General features: G+C 33.6%; 12 protein-coding genes across 12 annotated transcripts; 6 read left to right on the top strand and 6 right to left on the bottom strand.

The window, feature by feature from the left end:
- Positions 1–365: 365 nt before the first annotated feature.
- On the top strand, positions 366–905 carry cubi_00091 (uncharacterized protein; the record flags this gene model as incomplete). Its single annotated transcript, XM_029017105.1, has 1 exon — positions 366–905. One exon carries the CDS (start codon positions 366–368, stop codon positions 903–905), a length of 540 nt encoding a protein of 179 aa, XP_028875684.1.
- A 263-nt stretch (positions 906–1,168) lies between these two features.
- On the bottom strand, positions 1,169–2,068 carry cubi_00090 (uncharacterized protein; the record flags this gene model as incomplete). The annotated part of the gene is made up of 1 exon (XM_029017104.1): positions 1,169–2,068. One exon carries the CDS (start codon positions 2,066–2,068, stop codon positions 1,169–1,171), a length of 900 nt encoding a protein of 299 aa, XP_028875683.1.
- Positions 2,069–2,893: 825 nt separating this feature from the next.
- On the bottom strand, positions 2,894–4,093 carry cubi_00089 (actin; the record flags this gene model as incomplete). The annotated part of the gene is made up of 1 exon (XM_029017103.1): positions 2,894–4,093. The coding sequence occupies one exon, from the start codon at positions 4,091–4,093 to the stop codon at positions 2,894–2,896; it is 1,200 nt and encodes a 399-aa protein (XP_028875682.1).
- Positions 4,094–4,928: 835 nt separating this feature from the next.
- On the bottom strand, positions 4,929–5,501 carry cubi_00088 (zinc finger transcription factor zfp33; the record flags this gene model as incomplete). Its single annotated transcript, XM_029017102.1, has 1 exon — positions 4,929–5,501. The coding sequence occupies one exon, from the start codon at positions 5,499–5,501 to the stop codon at positions 4,929–4,931; it is 573 nt and encodes a 190-aa protein (XP_028875681.1).
- A 2,260-nt stretch (positions 5,502–7,761) lies between these two features.
- Positions 7,762–11,787, top strand: cubi_00087 (protein kinase; the record flags this gene model as incomplete). The annotated part of the gene is made up of 1 exon (XM_029017101.1): positions 7,762–11,787. One exon carries the CDS (start codon positions 7,762–7,764, stop codon positions 11,785–11,787), a length of 4,026 nt encoding a protein of 1,341 aa, XP_028875680.1.
- A 512-nt stretch (positions 11,788–12,299) lies between these two features.
- Positions 12,300–13,517, bottom strand: cubi_00086 (initiation factor 4a; the record flags this gene model as incomplete). Its single annotated transcript, XM_029017100.1, has 1 exon — positions 12,300–13,517. One exon carries the CDS (start codon positions 13,515–13,517, stop codon positions 12,300–12,302), a length of 1,218 nt encoding a protein of 405 aa, XP_028875679.1.
- An 856-nt stretch (positions 13,518–14,373) lies between these two features.
- cubi_00085 (cyclophilin like peptidyl-prolyl cis-trans signal peptide) lies at positions 14,374–15,006 on the top strand (the record flags this gene model as incomplete). The annotated part of the gene is made up of 1 exon (XM_029017099.1): positions 14,374–15,006. One exon carries the CDS (start codon positions 14,374–14,376, stop codon positions 15,004–15,006), a length of 633 nt encoding a protein of 210 aa, XP_028875678.1.
- A 286-nt stretch (positions 15,007–15,292) lies between these two features.
- On the top strand, positions 15,293–15,657 carry cubi_00084 (ubiquitin-like protein; the record flags this gene model as incomplete). Its single annotated transcript, XM_029017098.1, has 2 exons — positions 15,293–15,398; positions 15,542–15,657. 2 exons carry the CDS (start codon positions 15,293–15,295, stop codon positions 15,655–15,657), a joined length of 222 nt encoding a protein of 73 aa, XP_028875677.1.
- Positions 15,658–16,072: 415 nt separating this feature from the next.
- On the bottom strand, positions 16,073–16,525 carry cubi_00083 (uncharacterized protein; the record flags this gene model as incomplete). The annotated part of the gene is made up of 1 exon (XM_029017097.1): positions 16,073–16,525. The coding sequence occupies one exon, from the start codon at positions 16,523–16,525 to the stop codon at positions 16,073–16,075; it is 453 nt and encodes a 150-aa protein (XP_028875676.1).
- An 876-nt stretch (positions 16,526–17,401) lies between these two features.
- cubi_00082 (uncharacterized protein) lies at positions 17,402–17,842 on the top strand (the record flags this gene model as incomplete). The annotated part of the gene is made up of 3 exons (XM_029017096.1): positions 17,402–17,489; positions 17,615–17,677; positions 17,748–17,842. 3 exons carry the CDS (start codon positions 17,402–17,404, stop codon positions 17,840–17,842), a joined length of 246 nt encoding a protein of 81 aa, XP_028875675.1.
- Positions 17,843–18,136: 294 nt separating this feature from the next.
- cubi_00081 (MND1 family protein) lies at positions 18,137–19,015 on the top strand (the record flags this gene model as incomplete). The annotated part of the gene is made up of 4 exons (XM_029017095.1): positions 18,137–18,177; positions 18,251–18,275; positions 18,389–18,585; positions 18,673–19,015. 4 exons carry the CDS (start codon positions 18,137–18,139, stop codon positions 19,013–19,015), a joined length of 606 nt encoding a protein of 201 aa, XP_028875674.1.
- Positions 19,016–19,354: 339 nt separating this feature from the next.
- cubi_00080 (RNA helicase) lies at positions 19,355–22,333 on the bottom strand (the record flags this gene model as incomplete). The annotated part of the gene is made up of 1 exon (XM_029017094.1): positions 19,355–22,333. One exon carries the CDS (start codon positions 22,331–22,333, stop codon positions 19,355–19,357), a length of 2,979 nt encoding a protein of 992 aa, XP_028875673.1.
- Between the last annotated feature and the right edge of the window lie 81 nt (positions 22,334–22,414).

Below are 22,414 nucleotides of genomic sequence, written 5' to 3'. Positions count from 1 at the left end.
ATGATAGTTAAATTGCATGCAAAGGTAAAAATGATAATTATTAGAAGTCAATTGGAGTTCGGAATTCATAATTAAAAAAAAACAGGTTTTTTTAAAGAAAGAACAAGAGAAAGAGTATAGGAAAGAGAGAAATAACTAAGTCCAAAGTTCAGGTCAATTTGAATTTATATATGTGCAGTAAAACATTTATATTTTGATTTATCTATCAAAATGATTAACTCAGGCTATTTGATTGAAATGGGGGCAAGAATTCCAGGATTTTCCACACAGCGGTAAAAACTAAATTAAATTAAGAAAATTGTAAAATAAAATAAATTTGGCATATTTATATGCATAAAGAATTAATGAAGGAAAAAGAGTAAGAAATGGATAATGACAGGAGTATTTCAATGAGTTATATGGGTTTGGGTACAGACTCCCCAGCATCAAAAGAGTCTAGTTCCTCAAAGCTGGAGTACATGATAGAATTAGTTATATATTCCCAACTTGTAATTTCACTCTTTCTCTGTATTGGAAGAACCGACTATAACTTTACCCTTTATTTATTAGGGTATGGAGTATTTTGTGTGGAAATACCTCCTCTGGATGTGAACGGATTAATTAGGAAAATCACAGGTATAAGAAGATTTCTAATGCTAATAATACTTGCAACCGTTATTGAGGCTATTTGGCTTTCCTTTGCAATTTCTGCGTGGTTATGTCCAAACAATCAAAGTCCTGACGTCTGTTTTGTTGAAGACTTTCAGATGAATTGGGAATCTAAGCTACACCAGTACATTATTTGGGGATCCAGTATTAACTTCATCCTCAAGTTTGTTTTAGGAACTCTTTGTTGGATGTGGATTGACAAAGAGAGAACAAAACTTGAGGCCATTTCACTGAAACCTTTAATTTTCTTTTGGTAACTAATGGAACTTTTTTGAATGAAAGCATTTGGTCAGGTACATTATGTGTTGGTAATTATCTAAAAACAGAGCCAAATAGTCAGAAATAATTACATCTTCTGTTAAGTTATTTAAGTAGATTTTAGGAGATTTAGTAAAAAAAAAAGAAAAAGATTTGCTATTAAATTAATTTTATTAATATACTACAGACACTTGAAAATGGCACTTATACTAGTAATTATTTGATTTTCTTAACTATTTTTCGATTCAGGCCATTGTGTTGATTATTCAGCATCATCATCTTCATCATCATCCCGCTCAATCTTTTGTTTTTTAGAGCTACTGGCTTCAATTTCATCATCTTCCTCCTCATCGTCTTCTTCTTCTTCTTCTTCTTCCTCCTCCTCAAAATCGTCAGCTCCCTCAAAATCTGCATCACCTGGCTCAAAGTCATCCTCGTCATCATCTTCCTCGAGATCGTTTTCATAAAATTGTTTGAGATCTACCTGTCCAACATCTTCGTCATCTTCTTCGTCAAATTCGTCCTCATCATCGTCAGGTAATCCATGGCTTCCTGCATGTACGCTAGTTTCCTCGTCACCACCCTCAGTATCATCATCTATTATTTCGACCTCATCTTCATAACCATAATCTTCAACTTCCTTTCCTTCTTTATTCATCTCGTCCAAAATCTGCAAATTTGGCAGTGTCTCAAAAACTATTGATCTATAAGATTCTGAATTTTTCTCAGCTATTGGATTCAACAGTAGTGAAAGAGTCTCTAACTTAGGAAGCTCCTTCAACACAATTAGTTCCGAAAAGTCTTTAATTTTATTTCCTCCTAGTAATAAACAACGAAGGTTCTTATAATTCTGTAAAATATCCAGTCCACCAGAAATATGGTTATCCTGAATTTCTAAAACTTTCAAGTTTTCAAGTAAAGGAAAGTTATCCAATTTTTGAAGGCCAGTTGCGTTTAAACTCAAATATTGCAACTCTGAAAATCGTCCAAGAAATTCACTATCTTTCTGTGTTAACTCTCTGAGTTTTACTCCGTCCAAAACTAGCTCTCTTACTTCGGAGTAATCTATGCTATTTATGTTACTGTCCTGACTATTTGGAACTTCTTCGTCTGGTAAAACCAAATCTTGCTTTCTAAGACGATTTCTTATTGAAGCTTCCATTTTCTTCTGCCACCTTAGCCCCACTATTCAGGATGTAGCTTAGGGGGGGGTTGGCGCGCAATTATTCCACCTTTACACATATTTAGTATATTCTAATAATATAATTTATTTACATTTTAACCAGTAAATATTTGGCGGTAAGGTGTGGGCAATTTACCGCCTGAAATATTTACTTTGTGGGTGAAATTATTATCCGAAATTTTGAATTAAAATAAAGAGAAAATCACAACTACTTATTTAGTGTTTTTTTTTTTGAAGTTTATTGTTCTTCTCTTCCTTTGTTCTTTTTATGTCTACACTTTATTTGCCTTTCACATCTTCTTTTCAGAAAACACGTAATCTTTTTAATGCAATTCTAGAGGGAAATTAACAAAAGAAACAAGAAAAAAAAATTAGTTCTTAGATTATGGTGAAAGATTGGTGGCTTTGAACTACTGTAATAATAATGATTTCTCAAGTTAAATACTCATTCATTATTATCACTATTGCTTAATTCCAAGCACTGAATGGGCGTTAGTTATAAATATACGCAACGAATATATACAGATTATATATTCACTAATGGTTTTATGCATCGCGTGCATGTAGTATTTAAATAAAACTATTTTAGCGGGAATTTGTCTTAGGGCCATATTTATTTATTTATACAAAAACAGAGAAATGAATATTTGTTGAAAACAAATGGGTGTTGAAAAACCACCTTGCTCAAGTTTTATTATGTAATTTACCATGGAATTGGTTTTTATTTCAATAGCTAGTAACCGTTGCAATATTTCTTGAATATAAGATTTTATATTATTCACCTTATATAAACTCCTCATTGTATTACTTGGGCATGTAGCTAAAGAAAGGTTGTTTCTTGATACAAATATTGACTCCTTCTTCGAGGTACTCATCTCTTGATATCCAAAGATTTTCCTGGTAGTCCCTTAAAGCACTAAATAGCTGAGCGCCCTTCCAAATGGCATAGTTACGGTCATCAGCAGGTGTAACTCTAATGTTGCTTTTAGCTTGAGAAGGACAAATATACATCAACTCTTCTTCTAATCTTTCTTCAATACCTTTTGTAAGAGATGTTCCCCCACTAAGTAATATTGAACCCATAAGTGTTTTCCTAACTTCCATAGGAGATGACATAATGGATTCCATAACTAACTCATGAATTGGCTGTACATCTCTCATTATAAGCTTTGGGTCAAAAATAACTTCGGGAGCGTAAAACCTTTCTTTGTCAATTTCAATCTTGTTTGTATGTTCGTCATGAAGCGTTAATCCATCAGGTAAAGTATATACTTCAGTAATCTCCTCCTCAGGACGTTCATTTTCTGTTGCAGGATCCTTTGCAATGTAACATAAAGTCTCTTTAATGATTCTTATATGTTCTAAGTCATCTCTAGTTGTTGCAATATAACCCCTATCAGACAAAAGCTTTTGTAAATACATTGTAATTTCTTGTCCGCCAATATCTGCCCTTCTAAGAGAGCTTGAATCACAGTAGCCATCATATACAGGTACGACCTGTGTTACTCCTTCTCCAATGTCGCAAGCCACTCCTGTTGTTCTTCCCACGCTATATAATGCCATTAATCCCTGTAAAGCTATATTCAAACTTTGAGTCTGAAACATCTCAAACATTAGTTCCGTAATCTTCTCTTCATGTCTATTACTACATAAAGGAGGCTTTGTGATTATTACTGAGCTGTCAATAGGGTCAATATTTAAACCTCTGTAAAATAGATAATTTAATAACTCTTCAAATTTTGTCCAGTCATCAATATGCCCATGATCAATTGGAAATGTTAAAGATAGTTTTTTTCTCTGAGCTATAGCTTCTTCTCCTACAAAAATTGGGTTATTATCTTCATCCTCTGGGATATATCTTGATCTATATTGGCCCACCATTGAAGGGAAAATGCACGTTGGATTCTTGTCACTATCAGTTCCTGCCTTCATATAAGCTGATCCACAATCGATTACAATACATTGCTCTCCATTCCCACCCTGATCTCCTGAGAAAGATGGCATTTTATTCTTTTCAAATAATCAAGATTTTATTATATAACCTCCTTTCCTACTTAAAACAGCTTTTTCAACCACCTCTTTGTAGTTTATGAAAAAAATTAGATCTAAAATTGTGCCTAGTTGTCTATTTCTCTGTCAAATTAGCAAATTAACTCCTTTCTGTTGTATCTTCACTTAATAATTCAACACTTTAAAGAAAAAAAAAAATCAATCTTTTTTCTTTACTTGGAGCTTTTTAATTATCTTCTTTTAATTGATTTACTTTACTTTATATTTAGAACTACAACTTATAATGTTTTTTTCCTCTTTCCTCTTTTAGGTCAGTTTTGACATAACTCATCTTACTAAGATAAATACATGCACACATGGCGCCATAAGCGGCGCCTAGAATTGTTTTACTATTAATTACATGTAATGAGTGGAAATAATAAAAACTTATATTTTTACCTAATGATCGCTCGAATTCTTTTTTCTTATTCTGAAATATTTAGTGTTATTTTTTGTGAAAAAGATTACAATTTTTATTTTCTAAGGTAGATAAAAAGTTTACAAACCTGAAATTGAGAAAAAAGTGTCCAATCAAATATACATTAGAGAAATGTAGGAAAGGTGAATAAGAAAGGAGAATATTTTGAAATAGAAAACTAGATAACAATTAATTTAAATGGAAATTAAGTTGAAAAAACTAGTAATAAATAAGAGAAAAAATATGTAAATAAAAAGACATTGCTTTTTTTTATAGGAATTCTCCAAATTCTTAATTCGGAGAAAACGATATTCTGAGTTTTCATTATATTATAATTTTGATTAGAAATATATGCTTTTGAAAACAACAGAATCAAATTCTTTGAATTTTGTCAGCAACAACTGCTTTGTTTGTCTTTCTTAGTTGCTCTCTTTCGAATGTTTTATAATCAAAAGTACAATCATGAGCATCTGCATATCTATGAGTACTGCAGAAATTAAAACCACATCTGCAGCTAAATCCATAAATTCCGACTTTTTTATTACAGTGATAACATCTTCCAGGGACTGAAGGCTTCTCAGAAGGCGAAGATGGAGAAGCTGAGGAAGATACAGATGTTGCGTTTAAATCCTCCGATTCACTCACCTTTTTTGTATCTATGCAGGTATTGCTCTGATCAATGGCTGTAGGACTGTTTGATTCCTGATTAAGTTCCTTTAAAGAATCAGAAAAGCTGCAATCATCATCTTTTGTGGTAGTTGCCGAATCACTATTCTGAGAATTACTAACTGAGCTTTGATTATTGGCACTATTTCTTGAAATACTATCTTTATAACATTTGCTACAGAGGTTATTTGTTGTTGGATTCCCATAAAAACCACAATTATTTAAGCACAAAGGAGGATGTGCAGGGCTAGATGAGACTGGAGGTGTATTTGAATCCATTATAGATATTTTTAATTCCTGTATTTATCAAATTTATATGTCCTATTAATTTGAAGCTTTTTTTAATTTATTCAATTGAGAAATATTCGTATATATAGGTTTGAAAGCTTTATATTGCCTGGCAAACACTTGAATTATTCCCAATTCGCTATATGAGGCTTTAAAAATATACTTTTAATAAACTGATATTAAACTAATCTATCTGCAATTATCTTCGAATTAATTCTTGTTTCTTTAATTTTTTATTTTTTCTATTTAATTTCAGAAAAATGTGAAAAGTCCAAAAAGGGGAATATTTTTCTTCCGTTTATTCAGAGAGGATTGTACCGCCTAAATATCAAACCCGACAAGCCATGCAGGTGGAGAAACTTGCGAGGGTAAAAATAATTATATACGTAATGTTTTTCACAAAATTAAAAATATTTGAATAATTTATATTCAATCATTTAAATTTTAAGTATATGATAGTAAACAGTGAATTGTTTATCACAAAAACACTAATTTTATGTATAAGTGAAAATCTAGCCAATAATTTGCATCCACACATTTCTATATTAATTTCAGTGTGTAATTACAATGCAAACTGCTTTATTGAAGGGGGGGATAAATTAGAAAATACAAAATAATCATACTAATTTCAGCATTTACCTCTTATAATTAGAAATTCTCTTTTTCCTTTTTGATAAAATCGTTACGATTCTTGAGGAGACTTTATTGTGGTTCTAGTCTAAAACTCATACTAGCTACTCAAAATATTCTGGATTTTTCTGTACTGCCTTTTTCTTTTAACATCTGGTGTCAGAACCGTAATGAAAAAAAAGGAATATGTCTAGAGAAAAACTCGTTCTAAAACCAGCGCCTCTCCGTTTCTGTTCAATTTAGACCGAAAATCCTGTTTACACCTCTACTCCCATTATGTCTGTACATAATGGAGATATTTATATGGAGACGAGGCGGGAAATTTTTTTTACTTAAATACCAAAAACGCTGTCTATGGGGATCGAACCCATGACCACCAGCTTAAAAGGCTGGCGCTCTACCGTGCTGAGCTAAGACAGCCCACGTGAAGGTGAGGAAAAAAGTTATAAGTTATTCTTAACAAAAAGCAAAGTGTAAATTCTTTAAAAAGATCTCAAATATATTAAAAATGTAGTGAGTGATATCATATTAATACTTACTTTACGTATTTTTTTATAACATTACGCTGGCTATTCTTTAGTTAACATAGTTTGAATTTGTCGTGGTTTTTCCTGAGTAACTTATATTCAGCATGTTCTGGAAAAAAAATTATTTGTCGTTAAATCCAACGGGAAAAAAAATGGAAGTTTTTACCTAAAAATTTTGAACATATCTCGGGAATTCTTACTAAGTATTTTTTTTTAGAAGCTAGTTTCACTATAAATCCCATTTTTCGCCTAAATAATGCAAAAACTGGCCTGTTAATTTAAGTAGAATAATATTAACGAATAAAAAAGTCTTAGTGATTACACTATCAACCATGAAACAGTATTTTTCCCCACAAGAAAGTCTAAAAAATATATTTACCATCAAATTTTGTAAGAAAGGTCTGAATAACGGTCTGCATGCAAATGCTAGTAACGGCATGCAAGTCATGCAAAATGAAAAACATGCAAATACTTACAAACAAAGTAAGCAGCTAACACCAAAAACTCCCCAGCTTAAAATACTTTACTTTATTGCATGAAATAAAAACAATTATACTACATGGGATTTTTTTTAGCGCAAAAACTACAAGAAAATTAAAAATAAAACCAATAATCTGCAAAAAAAAAGGCTGAAACAAACATATTTAACTTGTAACCCGTGCCTAAGACAAAAATTAAATCATCAACACCAGAACAAACTCCAATTATTCAGTTTTTAGAGTTGTGGAGTAATATTGAATTTTTTTAAAAACTGATCATTTAGGCGGGCAAACTATGGAGGAAAAAATTTAATTAAATAACTAAGTTACTTTGGAAAAAGAAAATAAAGAATCAAAAGTACAAATTTCGAAAATAAGTTCAAATAATCAATAAATTATTGAAGATAAGTACCTGGACTTTTTTTGAGGTAATTACGTTTGAAACTTTTGAAAATAGGTAGGAATATAACGAGAAACTAAATAACTAAAGGTACGAAGGGCCTTTAAAATTATTAGTATATGGGTAAAGAGGCTCAAATAAAGTTCAGTTGAATGAGAGAGTTAATGTAGTCTCTGAACTGAGTGGACAAATTCTTCTCGGGACCGTTTTTTTTTATGAAAGGTAGAAAGAGACAAAAGCAAGTCTCATATAGAGATGCAGGGACAAGGAGAATGTTACCCAGATGGGGATTGCTGGTACTACTACTTCAGTTAATTCTCTCCGTTTTTGTCAAGGCTGGCGATCTGGACCTGTTTGTCAGAAGTGGAGAATCTAATAGGATCACTCTACCAGAGATCTATTTTGTAATGACAGTTGATGGAACTTTATGGTCAGTTGGAGAGAATGGAAAGATCTTGTGGAAGAGTAGAATCCTTGAGGAAGGAACATTTTACCCTAGTAGGGTCTTTCATGATAAGCGGAACGAAGAATCTGATGTTGGACATGCCCGATTATACTGTTCTTTTCAAGGAAAAATATTCTTTGGTACTTCTTCTGAAAATGCTCATAGTTTCTACAGTACTCAAGATAACACCTACGAGAATATTTTTTCTGGGAAATCTGTCTTACCGGGAGTAATACCAATAGAAGGTTTTAGTATCGGGGATCTTGTTGAAAGGTGTCCGTTCCACTCATCACTATTTCCCGGCTTATATTTGACCGGGTCCAGAACATCTGACGTCTTAACTGTTGATCTATTTACTGGAAGAATACTTTCAAACTCTGCCTCGTCCCAACATTGCGAAGCTTATGAACAAGATGCATCTCTGAACCCAAATGTCCAAGTTAGTATTGCTATTGGAGTCACAACATGGAAAATTCTTGCATTGAATGTCCATACTAACAAGTTAGAATGGGATATCAGATACTCAGATGTTAATGGAATTAATAACAATCAATATTCTAAAAGTCTCCAAAATCTTCATCTATTGGAATCTGGTTCTAAAGTTCAAGAAATTCCCATTTTCTTTGGTTCTTCACGAAACTCTTTATACATAAATAATATGCCATTGGGATTCAACACAATCATTTCCAAAGTTTTTGTTCTTAAAGAAGGTCTATCTCTTCCTTATTTTCCTTCTAACTTCTACTATATTGAGCAGGTCCACGTTAACCATCTTCATGACTCCTCCAACTCCGCTGTTGGGCCTCTAATTGGAACCAACAACAATATTCTTCTTGATGAGTTTGCTTATACTAAATCTGGGTCACGAAGCTCTGAGATTAGTCATCTTATTAGCAAAAAGCTCAAAGGCCTAACTCCTATTGTTATAAATACCAGCAGAATAGTTTCCAAGCCTATGCTTCTTCTCCCTGGTAACCAGGCTGAGACTTCTGAGAGTGATAAAACTTTGGAGGAATGGCGTCAACAAACCAGAGCTGGGACTTCTGGGGCAAACCCAGAATTGACTAGGACAGAGTCTGATTCAGAACCAGAGCCTGGCCCCATATTATCTTTCTTATCAGTCTTATACTACAGAAACCATCTTACCTTGATAACCGGAATTATCCTATTCATAGTCAACTTGATCCTACTCTTCGTTCTTTTTTCAAAAAGAAAACCCACTTCAAGTTCAAGTTCAGATTCCAACAACCAACAACAAAACGGAAACCTACGAAACTCATTTCTTGGATCCTCATACGTTACCACTTTTAATCCCGAAGAAACAGAAACTGATTTTTCTCCCTCCCGAAACTCTGGTGACAAATGCATGCGCCTCTCTAAAAGCTATTCCATGGTTGACATGCGTACAAGTTTTATTGGAATCTCAAAAAACGCATTCTTTAAGGCACTTAACTACAACAATAATGTTACGTCAAATAATCTAAATTACAATCATCATTTTGACAGCTTAGGAGCGAGAACAAGCTTTGAAGATGACTCCAAGCCTACAATTGACTTGTCCAGCTCCAGTACAACCGCCCATCTTGTTGCCTCCCCACAACGCGGGCAAGTGCATTTAAATGTAACTAATTCAAACACTCCAACAAATCTCCAAGATGGACAGAATACATTCACTCCAAAGTCTACTGCGAGTGCTCCCAAGTCTTCTTCACTCTACAACATTCCTCCTCGCTGTGAGCTCGCCAGATGTATCGATAATGGTCGATTTTCTAAGAACTTTGAGATTGTCAAGCTTATCGGAAGTGGCGGGTTCGGTCAGGTTTACCAGGTAGAGCATAAGCTGGAAAGAGGAACATACTATGCCATCAAATTTCTCAGGTTAGGGATTGGAGCAAACGACGACATTACTAGAATCAGATATTTCAGAGAAATTACTGCAAACCGTACTACTCTGAGTAAGCATGTAGTGAGATATTATACTTGGTGGTGTGAGGAACCAGAAGCTTTGCAAAACTATGTAGATGGGATTGACAGTCTTGGCTGCTCTAAATCTGCATCTCATTCCTCTGTTCAACCTAAGGTTTTTGAGACTAAGAAAACAACAAAGAAGCAGAAGAATGGTAAGTCATATCCCAGTAGCCGTAGAGGACGGAATAAGAGCTCAAAAAAGGAGCTTAGAGATTCTAAGACCGTGGATCAAAGTACAGAAAAAGCTAGGGTCCGTCTTATTTTTGATGAGATGTCGCAAAGTAATGATGATCTACTAATGGAAACCTCTTCTAATGACAGTATAGGACGTTTCTCATTAAAGTTTCAACAAAAAAACCGAAAAGGAAGTCAATATGGTGAGTTAGAATCCCAGAATGACAAATACTCCCAGCTTAGTAACTCAGACTCCTGCTTTAGTAGGGCTCCTTTTGATTTAGACGAAGAAGATGATGGTAGATATTTGGAAGAATATACATTAAAAAGTAACTCTCAATTACTTGGAGATAAGTACCGAGATGGTTTACAAACTGTTGATAGAGCAAGTGCTGTAAATAGTGAGACATTTGGAGCTTTAAGTTTAGCTTCAAATTCTTCTGTTCAGGATGGATTTGAGAATGATTCTCAGAATCTGAACTTTATAGCTTTTGAGAATGAATACCAGGGAGAGGATGACGACTTAGATTACGGTAAATGCCAAATTCTTGATAAACCAGAACTTCATGAACCTTCTCAAGAACAGAACATTGGGGAAATATCAAATATATGTATTGATGATACACATAACCAACAAAATGATAATGGATTATTGTACCGAACTAGGACTATCTCTGTCAATAACCAGAGTAATCATGAGCTGTTGGTATTATCATCTTCTGGAAACTTTCAACAAACCAACTCAATCTCCTCAATTACAGATAATAATAAGAGCTCCAGTAATAATCATCATAACCACCATCATAGATCTCTTGTATACCTTTCTCCAGCAAATCGAAAGGAGAATGATCCAATATATGAGGTCATAATGATGATACAGATGGAGCTTTGCGTTGGAGTAACTTTACGTTCTTGGTTGGGAGATACTAGTAGAAGTACCGAGTTTGGTGGAACTGATGTGGAACTGAACATGTTTAAACAGATTATTAAGGGGATTAGAGACATACATGAGAAGGGTATAGTTCATCGAGACTTGAAACCAGAGAACATTTTTGTGAACCCAGACTCCCTTCAGATCAAAATTGGTGACTTTGGGCTAGCTAGATTAATGTTTGATGGGGATGCTAAGAATAACAATGATAATAGTAATGTAGTTGGAGACTCCCAATTTGTCTCCAAATCAGCTTCCTCCTCTCCTTCTCCCCACAAACTCGAGAATAACCAAGTGTCTGTTAACAACGATTTGAACAGATTTATGGAAGAAAGAAGACAGCAAAATAGAATGGAGGCTAAGATGAATAATCCTCTATCCAGATTAGATTCACAAATGAGTGTACGTGGACAAGTGATTGGTACTCCTGGATATACTGCCCCAGAAGGAGGAGCCCTATGTAATGAGAAGGCAGATATATACTCAGCTGCTCTTATCCTTTTGGAACTCCTTTGCCCAAGATTCACCACAGCTATGGAGAGAATTCATGTTTTAGATAGCTTTAGAAGTAAGGGAGTCGTCCCGGTATGTATCATGAAAAATCATGATGTCTGGATTCCACTACTTAGATCAATGACTTATCAAGACCCTGAATTCAGACCATCTGCAGAAAATACTTACCGGATTGTTAAAGACCTAATTAAAAAGAAAAAGGTTACTTAAAAAGTAATCCTACTAAAAGAAAATCAAGGCTGAGAAATCAACTGTTAGACAAACTCCAGAATCCTCTTGAGAAGAGAAGCGCAACCAAGAGCGGATTCCGACATTATATTTATATAGTTAAATTGTACTTTCTACCATTTATCCACTTATATTAATTCTAATTTACTTACTACTTACAAATTTGGCTACCGACACTCAAATATTGTATGATTTGTATCTATGTATGTAACTATTATACTCATTATGTGGATAATACTTTTCTAGATAAATAAATATAGAGATTTGCATTAATTAGTTTGCTCTTGTTAATTACTACGAATTCTACTTCTTTGTTCTTCCATTCAACCATCCGTCATTTACTAATTGCATGCATCCACATGCATGAGTAAATTACGTGTACAGGACCGCAAAGTTATGCAGGCAGACTAAAGTAAGGAGGCAGAGAGGAAAATCAAAGATGAAATTAAGAAATCAAGCAAGTAAAGTTGACTACTACTTAAGTAAATAATGGATTATTGTAGAATATCAGTAATGCCCATTGGCATCTCCTCGATCTGAGTATTATAATGTCTCTCAATATCTCTCAAACAGACAATGTCGTCATCAGTAACAAAGTTGATTGAAACACCTTTTTTACCGAAACGGCCGGATCTACCAATTCTGTGAATATAAGTTTCTGGTGAGACAGGTAAATCATAGTTAATTACAAGAGAAACTTGCTGAACATCAATACCTCTTGCCAGTAAATCTGTAGTAATTAAAACACGAGAAGAGCCTGATCTGAATTGTCTCATAATTACCTCACGGTCCTTCTGGTCCATATCTCCGTGCATAGATGAACATGTAAAGTCCCTCTCTCTCATTTGTTTTGTAAGTTGGTCAACTCGTCTTCTTGTGTTGCAGTAAATAATTGCCTGTACAATTGTAAGAGTCTCATATAAGTCAATTAAAGTATCCATTTTCCATTCGTCTTTTTCAACACCAACGTAGAACTGACGAATACCTTCCAAAGTTAGTTCCTCCTGTTTTACTAGAATACGTTTTGGGTCTCTCATAAACTGGGTTGTGAGATGTAAAATTTCGTTTGGCATGGTGGCTGAGAATAAAGCTACCTGTACATCCTGAGGAAGCTTTTTAAAGATATCGTGAATCTGAACCTTGAAACCCCTGCTTAACATCTCATCCGCCTCATCTAATATGAATAACTTGAGATTATCAACTCTTAAGTAACCCTTATCAAGCATATCAAAAACTCTGCCTGGAGTACCAACAACCATATGAACACCACTCTTTAATTTATTCATGTCATCTCTAACAGAAGTACCACCAACGCAAGCATGGCATCTAAGTTCACAATAATCTCCTAATGCCAAAGCTACTTTTTGAATCTGTTGAGCTAACTCACGAGTTGGAGCAAGTAAAAGCACTTGGCAGGCATTCAAAGAATAGTCAATCTTCTGTAGGGCTGCAATGACGAAAGTTGCTGTCTTACCAGTACCTGATTGAGCCTGTCCTATTGTGTCATAACCATCCAAAATTGGTTTAATTCCTCTCTGTTGAATTGCTGATGGCTTCTCAAAACCATAAGCAAAAATACCTCTCAATAAATCACCCTCTAAATTTAAAGCTTCAAAACATTCCACAATTTCATCATAATTACTTTCAATTTCACCAGTTGAAGCCACCTGGACGGCCTCCTCTGAAGCAGAATTCTGTTCAGCGTTTGTCATCTTAATTAATCAGTCTTGAATAGATAAAATATTACAAATTGCCTTGAACTTGTAATATCTAATAGGTTTTTATTTTTTAAAAAACCCTCGCTTTGTATATTTTTTAATGTTAAAAAAAACTTGTCGTTGCGCTTCAATACACAAAAGGAAAAAAAGACCTTACTCTGTATTTCTTTACTTTCCTCCATTACCTCTTATATTGTCTCCATTTTTCCAGCATTACGAGACAGCGCGCCAAAATGCGACACGTATAGGATACTAAAATATATTAAGTTTAAGCTCGTTAATATATTTTAGTGGGGGAGAGAGAATGTATAGAATAAGAGGGGAAGTAGGTGTATAAATTAATAATAAACTTGTTCTTGATACTTTTTTTCTTATTTATTTTAGATCTTTAGGTGGGGAGACTTTATTTATTTTGGTAATTATTAGTTCCCCTCTCAATGGCAGGTAATGACTTTATTAGCTTTCTGTATGGTATATTGTATATTGTATATAACATAAAAAATTAAATATCTATAGAATGTTCTGAAAATTCAACTTAAGGTTTAGACTTGCGCCAACTTAATATATATTCTGTATGAAATAATTTAAACAAATGATTCTGTTTTTACTGTTCAATTTTGTGGGGTGCCCTTCTTCTTAAACTTTCTCATTAAATTAATTACTCGAAAATTTAGCTAAAGTCTGAACCATAGTTAAATTTGAATTCACTTGTTATCACTGGAATTTATCTATTTTAAATTCAATTAAAAAGTTCCAAATTCAAGTCCAATTTCTTTGATTCTGATCAAACTTGCAATTTAAATAAATATAAATATAACTTTTACCCGATTTTATTAATAGTATTTTTAAGATGAGATTTTTCTTAACCTTTATTTCATTATTACTTGGACTTTTTGCCTCGGTTTTTGGAAAGAAAACAATTAGTCCAAGCACAGTAACTCCTTCAGTAGTTGTCGAACTCACAATTTCTATTGGCGACGAAAAGAATAAAATGAGAATAGGTCTCTTTGGTGAGGAAGCTCCAAAAACTGCCAATAACTTCTACTCTCTTTGTGTTGGTGGAATGAAGGACAGTGAAGGAAAGGAAATGAGCTACATTGGAAGTATTTTTCATAGAGTTATTCCAGGTTTTATGGCCCAAGGTGGGGACTTTACGAATGGAAACGGAACAGGTGGAAAGAGTATATATGGTACTTTTTTCGAAGATGAGAACTTTTTGTTCAATCACGAAGCTCATGTAATCTCGATGGCCAATAGAGGTCCAAATACTAATGGATCCCAATTCTTCATTACCTTTATCCCCACCCCTCATCTCGATGGAAAGCACGTAGTCTTCGGAAGATTAGTTGATGAAGAGAGTAAGCTCACGCTCACCAAGATTGAGCAGGTTGGTTCATACTCTGGTAGAACTTCAAAGCGTGTCGAGTTAGTTGCCTGCACTCATCACTCAGGAACTGCTCCTTCTGCCAAACTAGAATTGTAATTTTGAGAAAATTTTTTTTAATTATTAGTTTGTATTAGATTAGTATTGGTGACTCCCAATCATTATATTTTTGTTTTTGTCCACATGTACAATTTTTTTTTCGCATGTGCAAAGATTTTTGCATGAATCCCGGTATGGAGCATTTGCAGGAGACACGTCACTATGTTAACATAAAAATTACTAAATAATTAAAGATAGGAAAACGTGGAAATTGGCAATTTGGAAGAAAAATATTAATTTTACTAATAAGAAATACTTTTCTTTCTCTTTGGCTTGGTTTTCTTCAATGATTGAAGTGGTTTTGAATGATCGACTGGGTAGAAAGATTCGGGTCAAGTGTAACCCAGATGATACAATTGGAGATTTGAAAAAACTCGTTGCTGAATATACAGGTAAGTTTGGCTAGTTAATGCAAGATTATACTATTTCTTGTTTTCATATGGCATTGGCTATGTGAAGTCTTCCAAAAATTAGTATCAATCTAATACCTAATAACTATTCATCTTATATTTATTTCTTTTCGGTGTTCTAATAGGCACAAGATGGGACAAAATAAGAATTCAAAAATGGTATAATGTATACAAAGATCACATCACTCTGGAAGACTACGAAATTAAAGATGGAATGGGTCTAGAACTTTATTATAATTGACTTTATGAAATTAGTTCGGATTGAAAGTAGTGTAGCTGAATTACTGAGTAGTAAGATGGTCAAATAACCAATATAGGTAGTTATATAGAAAGCCATACAGCTTTAGGTATGGTTGATTCAGGTTTAGCCTCAAACCCACGAGTTACAAAAACTATTTTAAGCTCATATATACTCACCCTCACCTCACTTCTGCCCACATCCTCTAGAATGCGTCTCCTCCACTCGGCACAACATTGTAGTAGATAATAAGATATCGTAAGAATCTGATTTAATAAAAATTAATGATTAATAGAATACGATAAAACTAAAAAGATAAAAAAACGGTATTTCACCTCAAAAAGTTTATCTTAATAAGATTTAAAGTAAATTGAAGACAATTCCTCTCAAAAATATAAGGAGGAAAAGACACGCTTACTTATGCTTTGCATTGTCTAGCAATGGAGTCAAGCTCGCGTTGACCCTGTGGAGAAAGTCTACGGGTACCTGTATTTGGATTGAACTCTACTAAACCAAGAGATTGAAGTTGAATCAAGCAGTAGCGAATAATTCCACGGGAAGCAACAGCTGAGTGGTTTCTAGCTGTTCCATTGCGCTGCTTCCTACCATAAAACTTGGAAAGAGCACCAACACCAGCATTTGGTCTGACATATAAGTGTCTTAAGATTGAGGCAGTACGAATGTAGAGCCAATCTGGGTTTTGTGGTGGTAACTCCTTCGATGAAGCTGTCTTAACATGGTCAATCCATTCTGGCATAACCATCTTCCCACCCTTCTTTAATTGTTGAGCAAATTTCTCAATCAATATTCCTGCTGGAACATCCTTGGCTGTCTTAATTACTCTTGGAGCTGCTGTTTCGTATAATGTCATCCTTTCAAACCACTAACTATAATAATCTAAGCTTCTTAATTTTCAAAGTTTCACTTTGAGTGTTATATTCCAATTGTTATAAACGATATTTATATATATATATGTATATATATGTATATATATTTAAAAATCCGACTTGGAATTCTTGTTTTTTTTGCAGTTTTTCCGTAAAACTAATTATTTGGGAAAAATGCTAGTTAATATTTAATTTTAGACTAAAATTAATTATTAATTTATTTATTACTTAAGAGACACGTAGTCTAACACAGCTATTTATTTGTATTAAATTTTAATTTTATTAGCCTTTTTACTTCCTTTTCTTTACTTTTCAATTGTCAAAAAATATATTTTGTCTCACTGTAATAGGCCCGCCTTGCCATTTGGCGGGTGTTTGGGTCTGCTTTGGCTTGTGGGGGTAAATACATTGTAAAATTATAATCATTTAAAAAGCCAAAGAAAACATGCGGAATTGCGATTTGTTTTACTTCCTCTACCTAAATTTAGTGATGTGTAAGAATGCTTATCTGTGAATTGTTCCGAAATTTGACTTTCCTCCTCCTGTCTGTGTTTTTTAACTGCTAGAATTAGTCTTTAACATTACGCCACACCTATACATATTATAATTATGCTTGAATTTTATTTCTATTGAGGATAAAAATTTTAAGCTGCCTTACCCCTCCAAAATACATTTTTGCCACAAAAATAATAATAATATTATTATTATTATAATATTAACATAAATATTAATAGAAGATATTATTGTTATAAACATTACCAGCTAGTAAGCTATTGAAGATAATTTTGCAAGAATATATATATATATATATATATATATATATATTGGATCGGAAGACTGGAATATTGCAAGTTTTCAAGATGGCATCTAATGAGGAAACAAGAAATGATAATATCAACTCGTTTATTGATGAAATAGATGATGAACTTGAGGAGTTCGATGACTTAGGTAAGTTAAATCTTGAAATAATCGATACAAAGATATGGAGGGCAAAATAAAATATGAAGATAGTTTTATATCACCCCTACATATCTCTATTTAGTTCATATATATTTAGACTAACTCTGTTATAGATAATATTGAAACTCAGATTGACCCTGATGTTGGAGAATGGGATGAAAACTGGGATGCAACAGGTAAGATTACTTTATACTAATTGCCAATCTAAAATTAAATTTCGGTAACTAATCACTATTTTTATTTTAGGATGGGATGATGAGGATGTGGATGATGAATTTATTAAACAACTACATCATGAGTTACAAGAGTTTGAAAAAAGGCAAGCTAATGGAAATAACTAACAATTAGAACTTTAGAATCTGCCTTGAAACTATATATTAATTTTATTCGCTATTTTAATCCCTCTTATTTCTTCCTCTATTTCTGCTTTTAAATATTCCATTCATTATAATGCCATACCGGTATTTATTGCATGCATGCAAATAAATTGCGTCATCTTTTTTTCGAATCTCTGTTGAAAAAAAAAATATAATATATTCATAGAATAAAATTCAGATCGTAAATTAAACTTGAAAGGATTTTAAGTTAAAATAACTCTAGAACAAGAAAGTTATTGAAATTAATATATTCAAAAAATGTCGAAAAGAGGAGTTTCTATGGAAGAGAAACGTTCAAGGTATGTTTAAGTATATTTTTATTTAAGAATTCGTGAAAGTCACCTCAACTTTTTGTTTTCTTACAACATCCAGATTATTGAACTCTCTTTATGAAAAAGTAAGTACTATTTTGCTAATTATTAAAAAAAGATCATTTAGCAAGAATTTTAAAACTGAAGAAATATTACTAGATTATACTCACTTAACTCCCTTATCATTATCTTACCATAGAAAGAATGTTTTAATTTAAAAGAAATCGAGAAACTCGGGAAAAAATGTGGAATTATTGAGCAAACAGTAAAAGATGTACTACAAAGCCTTGTAGATGACTCTTTGGTTGTTAGCGACAAAATAGGATCTCTTAATATTTTCTGGGCCCTTCCCAGTGCTGCAAAATTCACCAAAGAAAATAGATTGGAGTATCTTAAGTAAGTTTGATCGTCTACAATTGGTTATTTCTTACTTTTTATTATAATTGCATTTCTTATATTATTAATAATTATATTTCACAACAGAAACTCTATTCAAGATTCAAAAGACCAAATTAAGTCTCTTGAAAAAATGATCAAAGAATCCAAAGAAACCGACTCCCCTGAACACCAACTAAGAGAAAAAAAAACTAAAGAATTGGATCAAATCCTTCTAAAACAGAAAGAACTTGCCAGTAGACTGGATAACATTAACACAACCATCAAAGACAATCCAAAAATTTTAAATGAAAATTTAGAAACTGCTAACCAACAATTATCTGTATGGGAGGATAACATTTGCAGTCTTAGGCAATGGATTAAGAAAAAAATGCCAGGAGTCTCCGAAAAGGAAATAAACAATAACTTCGGACTACCAGATGAAGAATAATTTTTCATAAAAAGACTAAAACTGTCTTTTTTAAATATTATCCTATATTATCCCTAACCTTCCTATACCGGTGCTTATATGCATTTATTGGCACTAAATAGAAAAAAAAATCTATGTGGTCAATTTGATAAATAATACTATCCACATGCAATAAGTGCATGTAAATAACGGTATTCGAGATTAAGAATAATAATAGAGAATTATAAATATTACAGTAGAGTTCTAGGTACTATAATAAAATTTAATATAAAGGCTAAATTAGAATCATGATAGTTTCAAAATTTAAAGCAAAGGAGAATGGTCTAAATTATAGAGCGCAGAGCCTACCATCAGACTAACTTACTCAGCATTCTCAGAATCTAAATCGTTATTTTTACTGGACTCGTATTCGTTGATATCACAGAAAAGATCAAGATCAAAATTTCTAAACTTGTGAATCACCCCATTTTCTTCTACCTCTATTGGTTTTGAGTCAGTCTGAAAAACTTTGGAACCCCTTTTATTCTTTGATTCATAGCCCAATTTGTCTTCTTTAAGATCAACAAAGAACGAGGAATCCACCTTTGCCTTGGTTTCTGACACTGAGCTTAAAGCATCTTTATTTTTTTCAAATATTGAGCAGTCAAGAGTAAGATTGTGAATAAATTCTGGAGCAACTTGGCGAAGAGCATTTCTGCATGACTCTTTGCGTTGTAGAAATCCATACAACCAAAGCTTTAAATAGTTTTCCATGGGTCCAACTCTCTTAAAATCTACAGAAAACTGGGAATTATTTTTGCAAGCATAGTCCCAAAGACTTCGCCATTCTGGGTTTCCAAGAAGGTATCTACTGTTCCCCACAATCCATAAATTATGTTTCGCTCTTGTTAAAGCTACATTTATACGTCTTCTATCTGCAATAAAACCTGCGTTTGTCCTCCTATTATAAGCATTATCTAATGAATCTTCTTCTATATACTGAGATCTTACAACTGAAAATACTATGAAATCTTTTTCTTGACCTTGAAACCCATCTACAGTTGAAACATCTATAGGGCAAATAGTTTCAGGGTTCAGCCCAAATTTCTCCTTAATCTTTTTCCTAATAATCTTAACTTGTTCATTATATGGAGAAATTACTGCAATCCTTTCATACCATTGCCTTTTAGGTTCACTCAACTCTGTATCCTCTGTCTGTTTCTTCTGATTCTCATAAAGAATTAACCCCAGTAGTTCCAATATCTGGCAAACAAAGTCTGCCTCTACCGGATTTGAAATGGATTTCCCCTGTTCTTCCTCCGAGTTCACTGAAAAGAAAGTGAAAGGTTTAAATATTGGGATCTCATCCCAAGGTACAACTGGAGCTCTTGTCTTTAGTATATCCTTGTAATCATGCAACTCTCCATCGTAAAAATGTTTTGAAGGAAAGGCAGAAATTTGTGGATGCATTCTGTACTGAACACTCAACATTATTACCTGGTGCCCACTCATTTGAAGCCTCTGGAAAAGAGAAATGTCATATTTTCGTTCTATTGCACGTCGTGAAAGGACTGTTGCTGGAAGCTGTTTTGGATCTCCAACCAATATCAACCTTTTACATCCAAGCTTCAGTGGGATTAAAGTAGATAGTTCTACACCCTGAGAAGCTTCGTCTATTATAACAGTATCAAATGATAATGCATCCTTGTCCCCACCCCCAGCCGCCTGCATTCTACTATTTTGATTGAGTATTGAAATCAGTTCCTTACTCCCACATACTGAAAGAGTTGCACAGACAATCTGAGATTCCTGCAAAATCTTCCATTGAGTTTGTTGTCGTATCTCCTGTTTGCAGTTCTTTGGATCAAAACCATTTCTTTGTAGTCTTTGTTGTAGCTTATACTCTAAACTTAAGTCATGCAAATCTGGGTGAAAGTTAGGGCCCGCCCTAACCAATGTAGGAGAATAATAATTACCGGTATTGTCCAAAATACCACCTTCTCCAGTTGTGGGGTTTCTGACCAATTTTCTGACAATTGCATCAATGGCAGCATTAGAGGGAGCACAAACAAGCAATTTTCGAGGTCCCATTTTCCTACTACTAGTATCTAAAGTCACCTTCTTGATTTCAACTTTGTCTTGTCTGTAGACCCTGAGGCTCTTCATTTCTGAATCATACCAAGGCACATAATCAGGATCGTAACACCAAGGTTTGGCTTTGAAAATTTGTTTGTACATTTCTGAGACATTTTCTTCCTCTGACTTCCTTTTCTTAGTTTCAACATTTTCCCCATCATCTGTGTCTCCTGAGGTATTCTTTACTTCAAATGTTGATGATAAAAGAGCACTAATAATTCCAATAATTGTAGTAGTTTTTCCTGTTCCAGGAGGCCCTTGAATAAGACTTATTCCACTATATTTAAGGCATTCACTTAATGCGCTCATTTGAGAGGGATTATATTTTTCATCTAACTTTTCGTGTAATAACATGGGAATCTTCATGTTATGCTCACATTTTCGGCCTCTGCAAAGGAGGTCATCCTTCAGTAAAAGCTCAGGAAGTGAAAATAAACCACTAAGTTCTCTATAATTAGTTGAGAATGAAGTAATTCTTGATAAATTCCAAACTTGAGAAGAACTTGGTGTCAAAGTAGTACTTTTATCTGACCCAGATTCCTTATTTCCCAAAGAATCACTAAAATACCTCATTCTAGAAGCCAACCTCTCTGAACTAGTAAAAGATGCCAACTTCCTCTTCATAGTTTTATCATCCACATAGTAATTGGGATTTAGGACTGTGATAGTTATCTTTCCATTCGAATTTGAACCTTGAACCACACCTATTACGTGCTTCAAATTATCCTCAAATTCTCCTGGTTTAAACTCAGGATCAAATACTATCAGAACCAAGTCCTGTGAAGAAAAATATATTAACTCTTCACTCCTTCTTCTTTCAAAGACCAAAGTCAAAAAATTTGACTCTTCCATCTTATTTGAATTATTAGTCCTGATATCTTTGAGTAAAAAAGTATCAAAGTCACTCATCTCTATTTGCTTGGCTCTTTGGATAGATTGTTGACATTCCAATAGAAAAAGTGGAAAAAAGTAATCTAAATATTCCTTAGAAGTAACAAACCTGGTTGGGTTATCCCTAACTTGGCAAACTTCTCCAGAAATATCAAAAGAATTTACAATCTCAGGTCTCTCTGTACCAAACGTCTCCTCCTTTATGTCTTGAAAAAAATCCCATGCCAGTAGAATACTGTCAAAATTGCTAATTGAGTACTTAGTTTCCAAATCCTTGTCACTTTCTACTAATAAAGCCTCATTGTTTGGGCTAACTTGTCTCCTTTTAGTCATCTTAGCCTGTAACCTCTACTTCTCCACTTCCATATCTTAATTTTAAACAGTGATTCTTGATTTTCCAGTAATCTTCTTATA

This window comes from Cryptosporidium ubiquitum, assembly GCF_001865345.1.
Source record: "Cryptosporidium ubiquitum isolate 39726 chromosome Unknown contig_11, whole genome shotgun sequence".
Lineage (NCBI taxonomy): Eukaryota > Apicomplexa > Conoidasida > Eucoccidiorida > Cryptosporidiidae > Cryptosporidium > Cryptosporidium ubiquitum.
Note: the sequence above shows the minus strand (reverse complement) of the source record. Positions and strands in the feature narration are given on the sequence as shown.